The sequence below is a fragment of the Peromyscus californicus genome, unplaced genomic scaffold, assembly GCF_007827085.1.
Source record: "Peromyscus californicus insignis strain IS unplaced genomic scaffold, ASM782708v3 Scaffold_1__1_contigs__length_55948999, whole genome shotgun sequence".
NCBI lineage: Eukaryota > Metazoa > Chordata > Mammalia > Rodentia > Cricetidae > Peromyscus > Peromyscus californicus.
In genome coordinates this window covers 7098869-7117791 of record NW_026294492.1, presented here as the reverse complement: position 1 = coordinate 7117791, position 18923 = coordinate 7098869, and the positions used below count along the sequence as shown (strand labels likewise).

Here is an 18923-nt window from a genome sequence, read left to right as displayed (position 1 = left end):
ACCCGTGAAAGCAACCGGAAAAGAGGACAGGCTTACACTGGTTCGTACTTTCCGAGGTGTCCTCCATGGCTGGCAGGCTGCGTGGGCCTTCAGGACTGTGGTGTGGCTGACCACCATGTGGCAGGCACATGTAGCCCAGGAGAATGTGTGCCTCAAGGTGCCAGGAAGACAGAGAGAGAGAGAGAGAGAGAAAGAAAACAGAGAAAGAGGAAGAGAGAGCCTCCAAAGGTATGCCCCCAGGGACCTACTTCCCCCAAGCAGGCTCCAAGTTAAAATTAAAAAAAAAAAAACAAACTTAGTATTTTATTTATTTTGTGTGGGTGAACACGTGTCTGGAGGTCAGAGAACAACTTGCAGGAACCACCACAATGGGTCCTGGGATAGATCTTAGGTCACCTGGCCTGGTGCAGGGGCCGCTACCTGTTGGGCCATTTCACTGGCCCAGACCCCAACTCTTAAGAGCCTATTCAGCTATCTATTGATCAAGTTGGAGCTGTTATGATTCAGTCACCTCTCAATGTCACCATCAACTGGGGACCAGAGTGGTCAACCCATGAACATTTTAGGGAGTGTGATAGTTCATATTCAAACCATAGTGGGGGATGCTGGGGTTGAGGGTGGAGTCCTTATGAACGTGACTGGTGTTCTTATAAAGTAGGCTTGGGGAAGCCCATTGTCCTTTCTACCAGGTGCCTTACTCAGCAGTGAGAAAATGCTGATGAAGGAAGTCAGCTCCTTAGGAGCCTGAGGGTATCTTGGTCTTAGACTTAACGGCCTTCAGAATTGTGAGAAATTTTTGTTGTTTATAAGCTACCCAGCCTGAGGGGTTTCGTTACAGCGGTCAGAGTGATCAATTGTTTCATTTTATCAGCAAGTATTTACTGAAAGGGTCCTGTAACCAGTATTGGCTCAGACAAGGGCCATAGGGACGTCCCTGACTACAGATGAGGGACATGGTCAGGAACTACAATCCTTGATGCCAATTACCATAGGTTTGCTTCAAAATAGCCAATAATTCAAGGATGGTAAGGTCCCTGGTGGATTGTCGAAACTGGGTGACATGCAGAGGGCCGGAGACATTATTTAATATTCATATGTTACATTTACAGCGGTCTAAAGTAACAAACAGGTGGGGGAAAGCAGACACAGTGACAAATACATTAAAGCAGAGCCATCCCCAGGATGAACAAAGATTTATAGGTTCTTTAAAAATGACAGTTTTTGGAGCTGGAGAAATGGCTCAGTGGTTAAGAGCATTTACTGCTCTTCCAGAGGACCCAGCTTGGTTTGGTTCCAGCACCTTCACAACCACCTGTAACTTCAGCTCCATGGGATCCACTGCCTTTGGGTAGGCACCTGCACTCCTGTGCACATACATACATATACACACAATTTAAAAATAAATAAAAAGTGTTTCATTAACTTCAAGTGGACCACCATCTTACGGAAACTATAGTGTCTGAAGAAAACAGCCAAGTTTAGAAACAAAACACAGCATTACTTTTGGGCTCAATACTATCGACCTTGCAGGGTGTTTTATATAACTGGGCATTTTGCTCATAGAAATGGACCAGTCAGAAAAAAAAAAAAGGAATCCCAAATCTGTTGTTAATACCATTTATACAACACAGAAAAGTCCTACAGCAGATCCGCTCTGCCCAGAGAGAAAAAGCAGACAGGAGTGTACGAGTCCTCTCAAAGCCAACAGGTCCTAGTAAGCCGCGGCCCAAAGACACATGAAGATGAAAAGAACCCGCCCTCGCCGAGATGTAGACCTGAGGGACCTTGAGGATGAGAGCTCACGTGCCTACTTTTAACCAAAGGTTCTCAGGGGGAGCCAGAAGATTTGGTGGTGGTTTCACTGGACTTTGGAGAAAGCATTACTTAACCGTTCTCTCTTTCCCAGATTCCTCTTTGCATAGTATTGTTTAGCGGGAAGAGGACACAGAGACAGGCTGGAGAGGGCCCTGGCTAGCAGTCAGCCTCTTCGGTAATAACGCCGTCCCAAGTCCTCAGATCCGGACAACAGAGGCAGCCCGTGCTGAAAGAGCAACGCAACTGACGACCGTCCCATACATGGGAAGAGCTGTCATCACATACTTGTCTCACATGCCATCAGATTCAAACTTACTCCCTCGCCTCATGCTTCCTCGTACACTTTTCCTTTTCCTTTTAGTGTTTTTCCGCCCCTAGAGCCACTTGCACGCCTCTCCAGACAGACTCAGCTCTCCATCAGCATCTCAGCCCCCACCGGGAGTCCAAGTGAGCGCGCACTTCCGGCGGCGTCCGGAAGCGCGTCATCAGCCCGCGCCAGTCCCCGCACGCTGCCCCGGTGCGCCTGGGATTCGGGCGCTGGAGGACTCCGGTGGCCCGCGAGCTCTGACTGCTTGCCGGGTCCCGGCTGCTCCCCGCCGCCATGCAGGTCTCGAGCCTCAACGAGGTGAAGATTTACAGCCTTAGCTGCGGCAAGTCCCTCCCCGAGGTGAGTCCTCATCCCTTCGTCGCCGTCGCCGCCCCTCTCACTGCCCTAATAGATCTTTAATTTACCAATGGCTGCCTGCTGCCTGGTTTTATGTCAGCTTCACACAAGCCCGAGTTATCCGAAAGGAGGGAACCTCAGTTGAGAAAATGCCTCCGTAAGATCCAGCTGTAAGGTATTTTCTTAATTAGTGATTGATGGAGGAGGGCCCAGCCCATGGTGGGTGGTGGCACCCCTGGGCTGGTGGTCCTGGGTTCTGTAAGGAAGCAGACGGAGCAAGCGACGAGGAACAAGCCAGTAAGCAGCACCCTTTCATGGCCTCTGCATCAGCTCCTGACTCTAGGTTCCTGCCCTGTTGGAGTTTCTGCCCTGACGTCCCCCAGTGGTGGACCGTGATGTGGAACTGTAGCAGAAATAAATTCTTTCCTCCTCAGATTGCTTTGGTCATGGTGTTTTTATCACAGCATAGAAACCGTAAGACAGCACTTTTGTTCTGCTTGTATTAGGTTCATGTGAAAACATGCTGACGTCTAGAAACTATGTCCTCTAATTGAAACATCATTGCCTGAAATACAGTCGGAACAATATAGTCACAGAGTAGCAACTTACTGCAGAGAGGGAAGGAACTCTGGCCCATCCCTAGTCTCTTCAAAGTGCCATCCTGATGTACACAATGCCTTAGTGTATACTTAAGGTCTTGAGAGGTGAGCTTGCATGTCTAGAGACTTTTTTTTTTTTTAATTTTTTTTATTTTTCTGAGACAGAATGTCTCTCTGTAACAGGCCTAGCTGTCCTGGAATTCGCTTTATAGACCAGGCTGGCCTCGAACTCACAGAAATCTGCCTGCCTCTGCCTCCAGAGTGCTGTGATTAAAGGCGTGTGCCACCACCCAGTGTCATTAGTAACTTCTTCTAAAGATTATTCTGCTGTCTAGTAAGAATAGTACATTGGTTTTGTTTTTCCCTTTTAGAAGTGACAGATTTTTTTTTTTTTTTTTTTTTTTTTTTTTTTTTTTTTTTTTTTTTTTTTTTTTTTTGGTTTTTGGTTTTTCCGATACAAGGTTTCTCTGTAGCTTTGGAGCCTGTCCTGGACTAGCTCTTTAGACCAGGCTGGCCTCAAACTCATAGAGATCCGCCTGGCTCTGCCTCCCGAGTGCTGGGATTAAAGGTGTGCGTCACCACCGCCCGGCCAGATTTTTTTTTTTAAAGATTTGTTTATTATGTATACAGAGGAGGGCACCAGATCTCATTACAGATGGTTATGAGCCACCACGTGATTTCTGGGAATTGAACTCCAGCCCCCCAGATTTTTTTTTTCCTTTCATTTCTTTGGGGCTCTTAACTTTGAATGTGTTGACATTTTGAGCTGGACAGTTCCTTGTTGTTAGTGATGTTTTATAGGACGTTTGCAGCATCCCTGGCCCATACCCACTAGATCTCAGGGTTACATCTACCAGTGGGATGCCAGACGAAATCTTTAAGAATTGCCATAAGCCATCTGGGGAGCAGAACCTGCCCCGGTAGAGACCCACCCACTCAGTGCCACTATAATTGACAAGGGCTTCCTCATTGCTGTTCATCCCCTGCTGCCTGTAGAACCAAATCTGCTTTCGGCGACTGTGTCACTGAAAAACAACCCTTCTTATCCAGGGCTGGCTGTTAGGCCAGTCGTAGGTCTGCTCTTATTCTTTGTAAGAAATATATTTCGGTTGGCAAAGGGACACATTTCTAATCCCTGTGTGTGGGAGGCTGAGACAGGAAGATTGTGAGTTTGTGTTCCGTCTGGGGTACAGAGCTACACAGTGTGACTGTCTCAACACACAGAAACATGTACATGCATACATGGGGAGTGGCGCTCGCTCCATATAGAAACTAAAACCCATCATTGAGCGCTTCTGTGATCTCTTAGTTTAGATGGACTAGTTTTATTCTTTTTTAAAATGCTTTGTAAAACAGCTGTCCAAAAAAATTTTGTTTAGTATATGTAAATGTATTTTTAAAAATCCAGAAAATAATGCTATCATGGAGTTAAGATTATAGAATAGTCTCACTTTCTGAGCCGGCAGTGATGGTGGTGGTGGTGGTGGTGGTGGTGGTGGTGGCACATGCCTTTAATCCTAGCACTCGGGCAGAGGCAGGCGGATCTTTGTGAGTTGGAGGCCAACCTGGTCTACAGAGTGAGATCCAGGACAGCCAGAGCTACACAGAGAAACCCTGTCTCAAAAAAAAAAAAAAAAAAAAGAATAGTCTCACTTTCCGTTTTATTGTTCCTGTAAGCTTGAGTTTTCTAAAATGAAAACAATTCAAGTGTGTTTTACATGGCGGTGTCTGTTTTCTCCTAGTGGCTTTCTGACAGGAAGAAAAGAGCCCTGCAGAAGAAGGATGTCGGTGAGTATTCCTGGTGCTCCAACTGACATAAAGGTTCTGACACACTAGGAAGAACGCAGTCACAGAACTGTGGGAAAGGCCGTCCTCCTTGGCCCTTGCTTTCCTGCGCATCTCGTTTCGTGTGGCAGTCCTGCAAACACCTAGCCACTTTCACCTGAGCCGTGTCTCAGGGTTCCTGGCAGCTGAGGAGTCACAGAAGGCCAGGCCTGTTTACCGCCTGCTAGCAAACAGTGGGCTTCCCACCTGGGCTCCTCCCTGAAACGCAGGCCCCCTGTGTGCACGCCTCATCCAAGCCACGCTGAAGCCCTCCCAAGGGACTCCAGGGGCAAGTGGGACAAACACGCTGATGCTTCGGGTCGGGTCATCTGTGCTGTGTCTCTGTCCCAGGAGCCTGGATGCCATCTATGAAACCAGGAGAGGCTAACGCGTTAGCTTGAAAGGGGGGTGAGACTGAGGTCCACACCACCAGCAAGACAATCACATAAAAAAAAAAAAAACACATACTATGCTAGCTTTCCGTTATTATCCCAGAGTACCTGAGGCCGACAACTCAGAACAAGGAGCGGTCTGGAGCTTTCTGTCCACGTGCCGCTGGTTTTGTTGTTTGGGGGCCTGCGGTGAGGCAGCTCGTGGTGGGGGGAGCTTGTGATGGAAGCTCGGACTGCTCACTAAACAGGGAACGAGAGGAGATGGGGCCAACAAGTGTCCTGTCGTCTCCTTTGAGGGCATGACTCCAGCGACTAAGACCTCACTGGGTCCATGGCTCAAAAGTTTTACCACCTCCCAATTAAACCATGGACCCAGGAACCAGACTTTGGCGAGCTTGGGCCTTTGGCGGCATTTCAGATCCAAACTGTCAGCAGGGAGGAGCTAAGAAGAAAGCTGGGTGGGCTGTGTTGGGGTCGTTCTCACGGCTGGGAGCCTTCGGGTTGTATGCTGCTGCTTGCGTAGCTGTGCCTCTCTGGCATGCTCTTTCCTCCCCGATGCCCACACTGAACTAGTTTTTCCCCTTCTCTCTTTGTAGATGTCCGTAGGAGAATTGAACTTATTCAGGATTTTGAAATGCCTACTGTGTGTACCACTATCAAGGTGTCAAAAGATGGGCAGTATATTTTAGCAACAGGTAAGCATCTTTGTGGGTTCAGTGTGCATGTGCTCCGTAACAGGAAGTGCTCTAGTGAGAAAGAAGGGTTACTCTCCTTTTTTACCCCAGCGTTTCATTATAAACATTTTCAGAGACACAGAAATGCTTAAATGAGCACCTTTTTAACTGCGACCTAGATTCTGCCGTGAATAGTTTACTGTGTTTATCTATCAATGCATATATATTTTTTAAATGAGTTTTCAGAGTAGGTCACAGATTGAAGCTTTTTTATTTTTATGTTTTAGTTTTCGATTTTGGGGCTCTCTAAATATTCTAGTCTGGCCTGAGACTCACAGTCTTCCGCCTCCCCTCCACTTCCGGGTGCTGAGACACAGGCCTGTGCCCTCACACCAGGCTTTGCTCCCTTTGAACAGCTTCGTACACACCAGCCAGGCCCGTTGTGCTGTCTCTCAGCACACGCACTAGCCACAGCTCTAAGCCTCTGGGTTTTCTCGATTTATTGTTTTTATTTTTTGTGTATGAGTATTTGCCTGTATGTACGTAAGTGTGTACCCCTTCTGCTTTGGATCCCAGAACTGTTATGCATAGTTGGGAGCCATCATGTGAGGGCTGAGAACCGAACCGTGGTCCTTTGGAAGAGCAGCCGGTCTCTTAACTGTGAGCTTCTATTTTGAGAAACTAGGTAGGAGGGTTGAGAAGATCTGAGCTGTTTGGACAGAGTTATTGAGGGATAGAAGGGACTTAGACCTTTAATTTAGGTCTTGGTCTTCTGGATCTAGAGACATTAAAAGATGGTGCCAGTGCTCTGGGGTATAGATTTAGTGAGAGAGAGGGGTTTGTTTTGTTTTTTGACAGGTTCTCACTCTGTAGCCCTGGCTGGGTAGCCCAGGCTGGCCTCAAACTCACAGAGAACTAACTACTCGCTGCTGCCTCCCGAGTGCTGGGATTAAAGGTGTGCGCTGCCGCCGCCGCCGCCGCCGCCTGCTCAGAGAGGTTTAATGTCAAGTTGCACTTTCTTTTATGAAATCATTCTCTACTCCTGACAAGATTAATTGCTTTCTTACTTAGAACCCTGGGTTTTTGTTTATCCTAAAAAGACTGTCTTCATCAAGAGTGTGTGAGCATTTAGAGTGAGTCTCAGAACCGAAGGTTGGGTTTTAATGACTGTTCATGAATAGCTCTATCCACAGCTAGTAGCTGTGACTGGACAGTGCGGTTGGGTGCGGAGTCCTTCTCGGCGCCTCCCTCTGGCCCTTTCCTTGGAACTGTGGAGAACAGGCTCAGGGAGCCGCTCGCTGTCCGCTCCCTTCAGTAGAGCCCGGCCTTTCATCCTCGGCTCTGCCGCTGTCTCCATCTCTGTCTCTGGCCTTGGACTTGCGGCTGAAACAAGGTGGATAGAATTTGTCCTTGGAGGTGCTGTGGTCTAGTTGGGGAAATGGACTAGCCAAGGAAGTCAGTCCAGGGGATGTGTGGACTGTGGACCTGTCACAGAGCGAAGTAGCCTTCAGTTCAGAATCAGGCCCGATTCCAACCTGCTCCTTCCCTTCCCGCCAGTGCTGGGGATCAAACGCAGTGCTTTGTGAGCATGTGCAAGTGCTCTAGTGACTGATGTCTCCATCTGCAAGTCTGTCCTCAGTGTCCTTGTCAGACTTTCCTGGGGCACAGGGCTGACAGCGGGGGCACAGGAGCTGATTTTATACAAGTGTGTGTTTGCCACATTTCTTTGTCCTGAGAGTCAAGATAATGCCAGTGAACCCTGTAGACAGTGCGGAAATACAAAGGAAATACAAGCTCAAACCCAGCGGGGGCAAAGGCCCTGCGTATGTTAATAGTTTTTCCTAAGGCCCATCACACACAGTCATCGTCCAACAGTGGGCCCAATGTCTGCGTGCTTCTCTGCTGTGGAGTGGCTGTTATTCTTTGGGAGACAGGATGTCCTCTCTGGCCCAGAGCTCATGTGCCCTCTGCCTTAGCCTCCTAACTGCTGGGATAAAAGGCATACATCCCCGTGGTAGGTATATTTTTTGGGTTTTAGAGTTTTCTTTTTAAATGAAATCCAGGTCTTGATGGATGCTAGAAAACAGGACCCATCCCCCACCCCCCACCCCCACATAATGTCATATTTTGCTTTTAGAAATTGATCTTTGTTTTTCCTCATTGCAAGCATGGTGCATTTGTACGGAATGCATTCCGTACAAATGCACACAGTGTAGAGGACTATGACATAAGATGTGAGCATCCCCACATTGCACGTTAGAGATGGTTGGTATCTGTACTTGTCTCCCCACCATTCCCGTGCCGCATCCTTTAGCCATACTGAGTTGGGAGCATATGCACTGTGTTGCAGTCCTCACCTCTGCTCTCTGAACTCATTTCTTTTTGTAATCGGTCTTAGGGGCGGCTGAGGTGGCTCAGCAGGTACAGGTGCTTGCTGCCAAGTCTGGCAGCCTGAGTTCGATCCTAGAACCCACGTGATGGAGGGAGAGAACCAGCTGTCCAGCACACTTTGGGAATCTGTTATTGGCACTGTAGCTCCGCTCATCTCCGTGTGCTTCATGTTTCCTGGGCGGGTTTGCCGCTCTGTTTAAGTATTGATCTGTCAGTGGATTTCATTTGTGTGACAGTCACAGGGAACGTATTCCCACCGCTGGTACGCTTGTGGCCGGCCTTCTGTAGTCCTCAATTTGTGTAAGTTGAAGTACAGTTTCAAAGTGATTTTCCATCCCGTACCTTACAGGTACTGGAGATTATCAGGCAGGTTCTTTCAGTTTGTTTATGAGCAATCTAACTTTCACTGGCACAAATATCAGGCATCTTTTTCATCTTTTGTGTTGTCATGGCAAGCTGTTTGGTTGTTTCTGTCTACTTTTACTGGGTTATTAGGAGTCTACTTCATTCTCTGTGGCTTGTTGTTCCCTTTGGGATGCTTGTGTGGGGCTGCTGTTAAAGCTCTTTCTTTGATTTGTGAGAGCTATCTCACCTCAGGCAGAAAGGACACGCAGCAGTTCTGTGGGGTGTGACTATGAAGAGTGTATCCTTAGGTTTTGCATCACGTTAATTTATTATTTTTTTATAGGAACTTATAAACCTCGGGTTCGGTGTTATGATACCTATCAGTTATCCTTGAAGTTTGAAAGGTGCTTGGATTCAGAAGGTAAGAGGCTTAACTGTGAACTCAGACAGCTTTTTATATTTGTCTGTCACGCTGCTCTTTGAAATGGGAGTGGGTGTGTAATAGGTTTTGGTTGCTGGAGATGAAGTAGTTAGATATGATGCTGCACTTACCAGACTGTAGCCCACACTGGCTGGGCCCTCGGCTCTGCACAGGGCTACCCTCAGTGGGTTGGCCGGGTGGGCTCTTTAAGCTCTTCAGAAGTCTGCTTCCAGACTCACTCAGCCTGTTGTGGCTGTGGAACTGGATGGTGGGGTCTCCTTGCTGGTTCTCAGCTGGGCTCCGTTTAATTTAGAGAGGCTGCCAGGGCTCTGCTCTAGCTGGAGACGTCCTTTAGATCTTTCTTTTTAGCCTCATTATTTTACCTTATGTGTATGGGTCTGCCTGCATATTTATCTGTGCACCATGCATGTGCCTGATACCATAGGAGGACAGAAGAGGGCATCTGATCTACTGGGACTGGAGTTATAGATGGCTGGGAGCTGCATGTGGGTGCTGGGACTGGAGTTATACATGGCTGGGAGCAGTGTGTGGGTGCTGGGGCTGAAGTTATAGATGGCTGAACTCTGCATGTGGGTACTGGGACTGGAGTTATAGATGGCTGAACTCTGCATGTGGGTGCTGGGACTGGAGTTATAGATGGCTGAACTCTGCATGTGGGTACTGGGACTGGAGTTATAGATGGCTGGGAGCTGCATGTGGGTGCTGGGACTGGAGTTATAGATGGCTGGGAGCTGCATGTGGGTGCTGGGACTGGAGTTATAGATGGCTGTAATCTGCATGTGGGTGCTGGGACTGGAGTTATAGATGGCTGGGAGCTGCATGTGGGTGTTGGGACTTGGATCTGGCTTCTTTGGAAGAGCAAGAAGTGCTCTTACCCAGGAAGCGCTATCCCTGGACCCGAGAGACCTCTTCTGTTAAGAGTCATGTGACTAGACATGTGATTAGACAGATACTCCCCGTTGTCATACTGCACAGCGTAACCCCTGGGAGCAGTGTCTCAGTAACTCTCAAGCCCCACCCGTACTCACCAGGGGACACTGCACCCTGTAAAGGTCACAGCGGTCACTACAGAGTTTTTTTTATTTTTTAAAGATTTATTTATTTCTTATGTATACAGTGTTCTGTCTGCATATATACCTGCAGGCCAGAAGAGGGCACCAGATCTCATTACAGATGGTTGTGAGCCACCATGTGGGTGCTGGGAATTGAACTTAGGACCTCTGGAAGAACAGTCAGTGCTCTTAACCTCTGAGCCATCTCTCCAGCCCCCAGAATTCTTTCTAACCCAGAAAGCAAGTTAGAATGGCACAGTTTTACTTTTATCAGTGAGTCTGGTGTTTAGGATCAAGGGGAATGATGCTAATGGATACAGTGTTGTGTAGAATTATCAGATCATCTAGTCCACCACACTAATGGATACAGTGTTGTGTAGAATTATCAGATCATCTACTCCACCACACTAATGGATACAGTGTTATGTAGAATTACCAGCAGATCATCTAGTCCACCACACTAACAGATACAGTGTTGTGTAGAATTACCAGCAGATCATCCAAGTCTACCATTTGCTTCTGGAGAATAGTAGGAACTTTGTGTGCCATTCATAACTTTATTTTTGTTTGGAGATAAACTTTGTATAAGCAAAAGCTACTGTTGCCTCTTTTTCTTTTTGTTTTGAGACATGGCTTCTCCCTGTAGCCATGGCTGATTGGGAACTCTTTATGTAGACCAGGCTGGCCTCAAACTCACAGAGATCCTCCTTCTTCTGCTTCCCAAGGCATGAACCAGCATATGTCTTCCCAGCCTGGTATTCTTTTTTAAAGCAGTGTTCTAAAGGATGCTCTTTCATTTATATTTGAAAGTCTTAAAAACTATTTAGAACGTCTCAGCAAGGCAGTGGCAAAATTTTTTAGGAATCATAGTTTGTAAATTTTCTTTAGTTCTATAAAAAAAAATCTAGTGGGAATTTTCTTCTTTTAATGTATTTGTGTAAAGTTATTCACAGTTAAAACTAGTTAGAATCCTTGCAAGAAGCTTGTATTTTTGTTAGAACATCGGTCGATAATTGTGATTTCTTTTTCTGTTATTTTTCAGTTGTCACCTTTGAGATTTTATCTGATGACTATTCAAAGGTATTTACTTTCTATCCTTATTTGTATGTCTGTGTGTCTATGTGAGTGTGTACCACTTGTGTGCAGTTGCCCTTGGATGCCAGAAGAGGGCATCAGATCCCCGGGTGGTTGTCAGCTGCTGCGTGAGTGCTGGGATCTGAACTCAGGACCTCTGCAAGAGCAGCAAGTGTTCTTAACTGACGAGCCGTCGCTCCAGCCCTGGAACTTACTTTTCTAACAAATAATTCTGTTATAGTCCCAGTGTTGAATTAATCACTGTGTAGTAATAGATAATTTATCGTTTTATATTGATTTTTGGTCAGGTGCTTGTATGATGTGTAGTATCTTTTAAAACAACATTGGGAAAGAGCCTTTGATCAACTAATGTACTTGGTTCTTGGCACCACGGGGCCTGGCCTTTTTTCTAAGGAACTGGTAACAGGTGCCCTTTGCCAGGCGTCTCATGGTCTCCATCTGTGGTTCTGATCCTTGACGTTAGCCTAGGCATGTTTGCCAGCTTGCCTTCATCTCCTTATTTATACAAGATAAGGAAGCCATTGGGTGTTTCAGGTCTCATAATACAGCGAGAGCTTGCGGTGTGCTCTGGTACAGTTCTGAGTGCAGTTGAATAGACTTCTTCTCCCCTTTTCCTATTGCCATTTATTTCTCCGTCTTCTGGTTCTTTTTTTTTTTTTCTCCCGAGTGCTGGGAATAAAGACATGCGCCACCACCGCCCAGCTCCATCTTTCAGTTCTTATGGTCATTTCAGTACTTCCAAATTGTCAGGGAAGCCCTCACTTAATTTAAAATGGAAGTGATATAAAGTGCCATGGTGCCCTTTAGTTATTCACCAGTTAAAACCAGTTCAGCAGATCACACAGTAACTTTTTTCATGTCAAATGTCATCTTGGAAGAGTTGAACTCACAGTTGAATTTCATGGCTTTTCCCGCTGGCTCAGCTCCTCCCACTATGAGGTACAGATTACCTTTCAGCTGCAGCAGCCGTTTATCCTGGCTTGGAGTATGGCAAGTTTATAACTTATTTTCTCTATTATTGATAGATTTGCATTTAAACACCATGCAGACTTCTCAGACACACTCTGTAGTGTGCTAACTGAGTGTGTGCACACAGGTCTGTGTATGTGTACAGAGCGTGAGGAGGGGGAGAGATGAGAGTTTCTTGCTTGGTAGTTTTAGTGATGCTGAAAGTTAAGCAAACTAACTTTGATTGTTTTCTTTTCAGATCGTCTTCTTACATAACGACAGATACATTGAATTTCATTCACAATCAGGTTTTTACTACAAAACCAGAATTCCTAAGTTCGGCAGAGACTTCTCTTACCACTACCCGTCCTGCGACTTGTACTTCGTTGGTGCGAGGTATCAATCAGTATTTTTCTCCTTCTCACCTCCCCCACCGCTAGCTTCACTCGGATTGTTTGTAGCCTTTATCTACTCACGTGTTCTTCGTAGGGAAAGTGATGTGTCATTACTGTGACAGGGAATCAGTCTTAGAAAAAACAACCCAGTAGTTTACGTGCTGATGCATAGTCTTCGGTAGGTGGTATCACGGTAATGCTTTAGCACCGCTGTTCTACTAAGATCCTTTTTAAAGACCTAACTTGAAACTATGCCTGTGTCGAGTGTTTAAGCCAGAACCCACACAAGCCTCACAGGGTGGCCCTGTTGCTGGGGTTTACAAGACCTCCTGAGTTTATAGTTCCTGCTCTAAGCTTGTCCAGTATTTTGTCATGAATGTCATGTATAGTTGTAGACTTGTTTGGGGGTTGGGCACGTGGCTCAGTGAGTGAAGTCCTTTCTGTGCAAGCATGGGGAGCTGAGTGCAGGACCCAACTGTGATATGAAAACCCGGCATGTTAGGGCAGGCTAGCAACCCCAGTGCTGAGCTGTGGAGGAAGAGCCCCTGGAACTGGACTGACAGATGGTTGTGAATGGTCTGGAGGGTGCCGGGAACTGAACTTGGGTTCCTGCACGTCTCAGCTCTTAACTACCAGGACTTGGCAAATTCTTGAACAAAGTGAATCTGTTTAGAATAAGTTCTTATCAGCTTTTCAGAGAGAAGTAATGGCTCATGGGTGACAGCTTTGCATGTGCTTCTGAAGTTTGTATTTACTCACAGGAAAACGCCGCGTGTAGTTCACCAGATTCTCTGTTCCTTGCAGCTCTGAAGTGTATAGATTAAACTTAGAACAAGGGCGGTACCTGAACCCTCTGCAAACGGACGCCGCGTGAGTACTTCAGCCCTATGGCTGCATTGACTTTGTCCAGGAGATGGCGCCAGAGGCTCATGCCATCAGATGACCTAGTTACACTCACAGCATCCTGGGCCCCAGTTGATAGGGTATCATTAACTGTGTTCTGAGCTGCAGTTCTGATTCAGTTCAGTGTCTTCTCTGTTCCTGATGCCATCAGTCCATCTGTGTATGTGGTCTACACCAGGCCCTAGGTTTGCTGCTGAGCAGATAAATCAATGAAGGAGTCAGGGTTTTTGTTGTTGTTAAACAAAAAGATTTGCTGAGAAGACCAGACGATTCCTTAGAAGTTGAAGTTCTCATGCAAAAAGACTTGTAGTTTAATCCCAGCACTCAGGAGGCAGAATTGGGTAGATCTCTCAGTTCAAGGCCAGCCTGGTCTGCATAGCAAGTTTCAGGCTAGCCAGGGCTATATAGAGAAACTCTGTCTTAATATAACAACAACAAAACTTCTGACTGACTTTTTAAAATGCAGTTTATTATTTTTACTTGTAGTAGTAAGTTTTCATTCATGCTTTGTTTTGTGGTATTTTTATTTTTTGAATTCAGCCTCCAGTGACAGCTGGTTCTGGCAGGGTCTATTCTGTCTTCATGCACTGGGATAGGTGGCCTGCCCAGCGGCCTCCTGCCCCACTGGGATAGGTGGCCTGCCCGGGGGCCTCCTGCCTCACCGGGATAGGTGGCCTGCCCGGGGGCCTCCTGCCTCACCGGGATAGGTGGCCTGTCCAGGGGCTCTGCTGCCTCACCGGGATAGATGGCCTGCCCAGGGGCCTCCTGCCCCATTGGGATAGGTGGCCTGCCCGGGGGTTGCCTGCCCCACCGGGATAGGTGGCCTGCCCAGGGCCCTGCAGCTAGGCAGACTTGGAAGCTGGACTCCATCTGTCCTTGCAGAACTAACTTTACCTTGTCTCTGTGAGAGGCTTCTGAGAGGAGAGCATGGAGAGGTAAAACTGTCAAGCTGGCAAGATGGTTTTATTCTGCGCTGGCTTAAAATACTTTTAATTAAAAAAAAATGTAACTTCATAATACATGATTGCATAATAAAAAAAAGTTATCTGCTCTTCAGCTGCTTGATTTCTTGTTCATAACCTCTGTTATTTATTACGTATCCTTTATACTCTGGACACAGTTGAACATTTTGTTCTTTAATTTAATCCTCACAATAACCCATTGAGGTAGGTCAAAATTCACTTCAGTGAGTAAGAAAATGAGGCTTTGTTTGTCCTCCAGGTCTTGAGATTGCCATAGTGATGACCTGTGTTCTTAAGAATGTGGCATTGCCTTGGAGGAAATAGAAGGGCCTTTCTTTCCGTGGTGGAATAGTATTTCAGAGGGAGGGCCTCTCCTGTCTGCCATCCAGCAGGTAGTGTCACCCTGGGTAGCGGGGGCTCTGGTGACTGTGAGCCAAGCCCTTAACTCACCCATGCCTGGATGCATTCCATGTAGATGAGAGCCTGCATGTTTCTGTGCACGGCATTTGGGTGGGCCACAGACTTGGAAGGTTTGTGGGTACCTCTTCCCTGACCTAGACGCTCCCTAACACTCCTGTCCTGTGTTTGTTTTCCTCTCTTAGGGAGAACAATGTTTGCGACATAAATGCGGTGCATGGCTTGTTCGCCACGGGAACGATAGAGGTTAGCACGTGTTCACTTCACTTTCGTAAATGTGTTTTTGTTTGTTTGCAGGTCCATTTTTTAAAAACTTCTTTGTACATTTAGTGTGTGTGTGTGTGTGTGTGTGTGTGTGTGTGTGTGTGTGTGTGTGTGAATATGTGCATGCTTGCTACAGTGCTGTGTAGAGATAAAAAGGCAGCTTACTGGAGTTGATTCCTTCTTCCATGAGCCCTGGGGTTGAACTCAGGTTGTCAGTCTTGCAGCGAGCTCCTTACCCGCTGAGCCATTTTGACGGGCCTGCAGCTCTGTCTTCATTCACAAGCGATTTTCTGGGAGCCGGAGAGATGGCTCAGCAGTTACAAGTGAGTCTTGCTCTGGTAGAGGACTCAAATGTGTTTTTCACCTCCCGGGTAGGGCAGCCCATACTGCCTGTGCCTCAAATTCTGCGGGAATCCGACACTATCTGCTGGCCTCTCTGGGCATGTGTACCCACAGGCTCATACCTATACACAGACATGCATATGTCGTAATTGAAACTAGAGACCTGCCTGGCATGGAGGCCTAGGCTTGGTCCCTAGACTGCCTAAACCAGTGAGCCAGTCAAGTAATCAAGCCAATGAATTAATCAAGCCCCAGCATTTAATTTCTGAAAAATTTACACCTTTACAAATGTTGGAAACAGCTGGACAGGGTGGCAAACGCCTTTAATCCCAGCACTCAGGAGACAGAGGCAGGTGGATTTCTCTGAGTTCGAGGCCCGTCTGGTCAGCCAGCCAGGGCTACACAGAGAAACCTTGTCTTGAAAAACAAAATTTAAAAAAAATGAGAAAAGAAATGTTGAAAACATAGTTCAGTGATTGCATTCTATACACCCCCCCTTTTTTTTTAAATAAAAATGTTCATTTATTTAAAGAATATTTTCTGAGCCGTTTGAAAGTAAGTCATGGATATTATGACATTTCATGCCTAAATGTATAATTCTTAAAAAAAAATAAGGATTCAAGGGGCTGAAGAGATGACTCAGAGGTTAAGAGCACTGGCTGCTCTTCCAGGGGACCCAGGTTCATTTCCCAGCATCCACATGGTGGTTTACAACTGTCTGTAACTCCAGTTCCAGGGATTCCAGCACCCTCACATACATGTAGGCAAAGCACCAATGCACATAACATAAGAATAGATACATTTTAAAAAAATGACTCAAGCTGAGAATGGTAGATCATACCCTCAGCACTTGCCGGATGGTGTTGGAGAGTCAGAAGTTGAAGGCCAGCCTTGGCTACACAGTGAGTACCCCAGGCTAATCTTGACTGTGTAAGTCCTCATCTCAAAAAGCCAAAAAAAGTAAAAAGTAGTACAGATTAAAGCAAATACCTGTCCCCAGTCTTAGCTACTCAGGAGGCGGACACAGGAAGATCACGTGAGCCCAGGAAGTGGAGGCTAGCCTGGACAACAGAGCAAGGTCCTTACCCAAACAAACTAACACAAAACCATAAAGACCTTTCTCATAAAATCAGTACTTTTAGTATTACTAAGAAGTTTAGCATTGATTTATATAAAGTATAAATGTCTTTATTGCTCCTTCTTTCTGTAGATGCCAATCCAAGGTTTATGTGTATAGTTGGAACTTTTTCATTACTAGTTTCCTTAATTATGAAAGTAAATCACCTTGCGGTGAAACATGACAGTGCCAGGATTATAGGTTCTAAGCTAAGCTGTGATTCTTCATGAAATTAGTGGTAATAAATCTTATTTTTGGTACATGTTTGAAATTTTTCTAGTAGTTGCTTTTACTTAAGATTGGATTTTCCTTTGTTCAGGGTCGAGTGGAATGCTGGGATCCAAGAGTGAGAAAGAGAGTCGGCGTGTTGGACTGTGCATTAAATAGTGTCACAGCAGACTCAGAGTAAGTAGCAATCAGTTGCCTTCGGATTTAGGTCAGCGTGACAGCGTGTTGTGAACTGCTAGCAGATGAAGTCCTTCTGGCTCACACCTGACACTGGTGTCTGCGATGGTTGTAACAGTTCTTTCCTGTGATGCTGGGGGCAGGCCGGGGAGATGGCCTCCCTCCAGGACTGCCCAGAGCGCGCGGCGTGCTTCTTCAGCTGCTGTGGGATTTGCCAGGTCCGCTGTAAGAACTGGTATTTCAGTTCTGCAGGGTCACTGATCGGCTGGGACCTGTTACTTCAGTTAGCGGTGAGTTAGCGGGCTGACAGGTGTGCTTGGAATGCTCTGTGGAGGGGAGCAAGGGATGATGGTTTTTTCTTCCTGTTGGTCGAATTCCTACACTTGAAACATTGAGAGAGTGGTACATACTCGAGGGAGAGAAACCCTGTGACCCGAGTAGTGGATTGAATTAAGTAAGAGGCAAGCATCTGTGTGTGTGTCCCCAAACTCACCGGTGTGAGCTGCCTTCACAGGCTGGCACCCCTGCCCAGGTGTTTGCTGTGGGATATGAAGGCAGGTCCTCCTCAGGCAGATCCTTGCCCTGGGCTTACCCGCTGAATCAGTTCAGAAGTGCCTTCCTCTGGACTCCTGTATTCACGTCCTCTGCTCCCCCCCATCCTCAGCTACTGCAGAGAGATTGACACCCTCTGTTGATGTGCGTGTGGGAGGGTGAAGTGTCTGATGGTCACAGGCTGCGGCAACAGTAAGCACCCTTCCAATTACGGCAAAGGGTTCCCACCTCCAGGGTGGGAATTCCTGATTCCTTGGAAAAATCTGCTTATATGGAGCATCTTAGTCAGCTGATGCAGCTCAGTGGGAGAGCGCTGTGGAGTGTACGGGGCTGCAGGTTCAGTTCTCAGTGGGAGAGCGCTGTGGAGTGTGCTGGGCTGCAGGTTCAGTTCTCAGTGGGAGAGCGCTGTGGAGTGTGCGGGGCTGCAGGTTCAGTTCTCAGTGGGAGAGCGCTGTGGAGTGTGCCGGGCTGCAGGTTCAGTTCTCAGTGGGAGAGCGCTGTGGAGTGTGCCGGGCTGCAGGTTCAGTTCTCAGTGGGAGAGCGCTGTGGAGTGTGCCGGGCTGCAGGTTCAGTTCTCAGTGGGAGAGCGCTGTGGAGTGTGCGGGGCTGCAGGTTCAGTTCTCAGTGGGAGAGCGCTGTGGAGTGTGCCGGGCTGCAGGTTCAGTTCTCAGTGGGAGAGCGCTGTGGAGTGTGCCGGGCTGCAGGTTCAGTTCTCAGTGGGAGAGCGCTGTGGAGTGTGCTGGGCTGCAGGTTCAGTTCTCAGTGGGAGAGCGCTGTGGAGTGTGCGGGGCTGCAGGTTCAGTTCTCAGTGGGAGAGCGCTGTGGAGTGTGCTGGGCTGCAGGTTCAGTTCTCAGTGGGAGAGCGCTGTGGAGTGTGCGGGGCTGCAGGTTCAGTTCTCAGTGGGAGAGCGCTGTGGAGTGTGCTGGGCTGCAGGTTCAGTTCTCAGTGGGAGAGCGCTGTGGAGTGTGCGGGGCTGCAGGTTCAGTTCTCAGTGGGAGAGCGCTGTGGAGTGTGCTGGGCTGCAGGTTCAGTTCTCAGTGGGAGAGCGCTGTGGAGTGTGCGGGGCTGCAGGTTCAGTTCTCAGTGGGAGAGCGCTGTGGAGTGTGCTGGGCTGCAGGTTCAGTTCTCAGTGGGAGAGCGCTGTGGAGTGTGCGGGGCTGCAGGTTCAGTTCTCAGTGGGAGAGCGCTGTGGAGTGTGCTGGGCTGCAGGTTCAGTTCTCAGTGGGAGAGCGCTGTGGAGTGTGCTGGGCTGCAGGTTCAGTTCTCAGTGGGAGAGCGCTGTGGAGTGTGCTGGGCTGCAGGTTCAGTTCTCAGTGGGAGAGCG

General features: G+C 47.5%; 1 protein-coding gene across 2 annotated transcripts in view; it reads left to right on the top strand.

The window, feature by feature from the left end:
- The first annotated feature begins 2308 nt into the window (after positions 1-2308).
- Nol10 (nucleolar protein 10) overlaps positions 2309-18923 on the top strand; it is an 83709-nt gene continuing 67094 nt past the window's right edge. The window contains exons 1-10 of one of the 2 annotated variants that reach the window (XM_052745838.1): positions 2363-2482; positions 2986-3183; positions 4821-4866; positions 5891-5989; positions 9048-9125; positions 11241-11278; positions 12501-12637; positions 13441-13506; positions 15104-15164; positions 16961-17046. In XM_052745838.1, the coding sequence (XP_052601798.1) occupies positions 5929-5989; positions 9048-9125; positions 11241-11278; positions 12501-12637; positions 13441-13506; positions 15104-15164; positions 16961-17046 (527 nt within the window). In that variant the 5' untranslated portion in view covers positions 2363-2482; positions 2986-3183; positions 4821-4866; positions 5891-5928. Of the gene's footprint in view, positions 2483-2985; positions 3184-4820; positions 4867-5890; positions 5990-9047; positions 9126-11240; positions 11279-12500; positions 12638-13440; positions 13507-15103; positions 15165-16960; positions 17047-18923 lie in introns of both variants that reach the window. The other variant, XM_052745837.1, reaches the window with a different exon arrangement.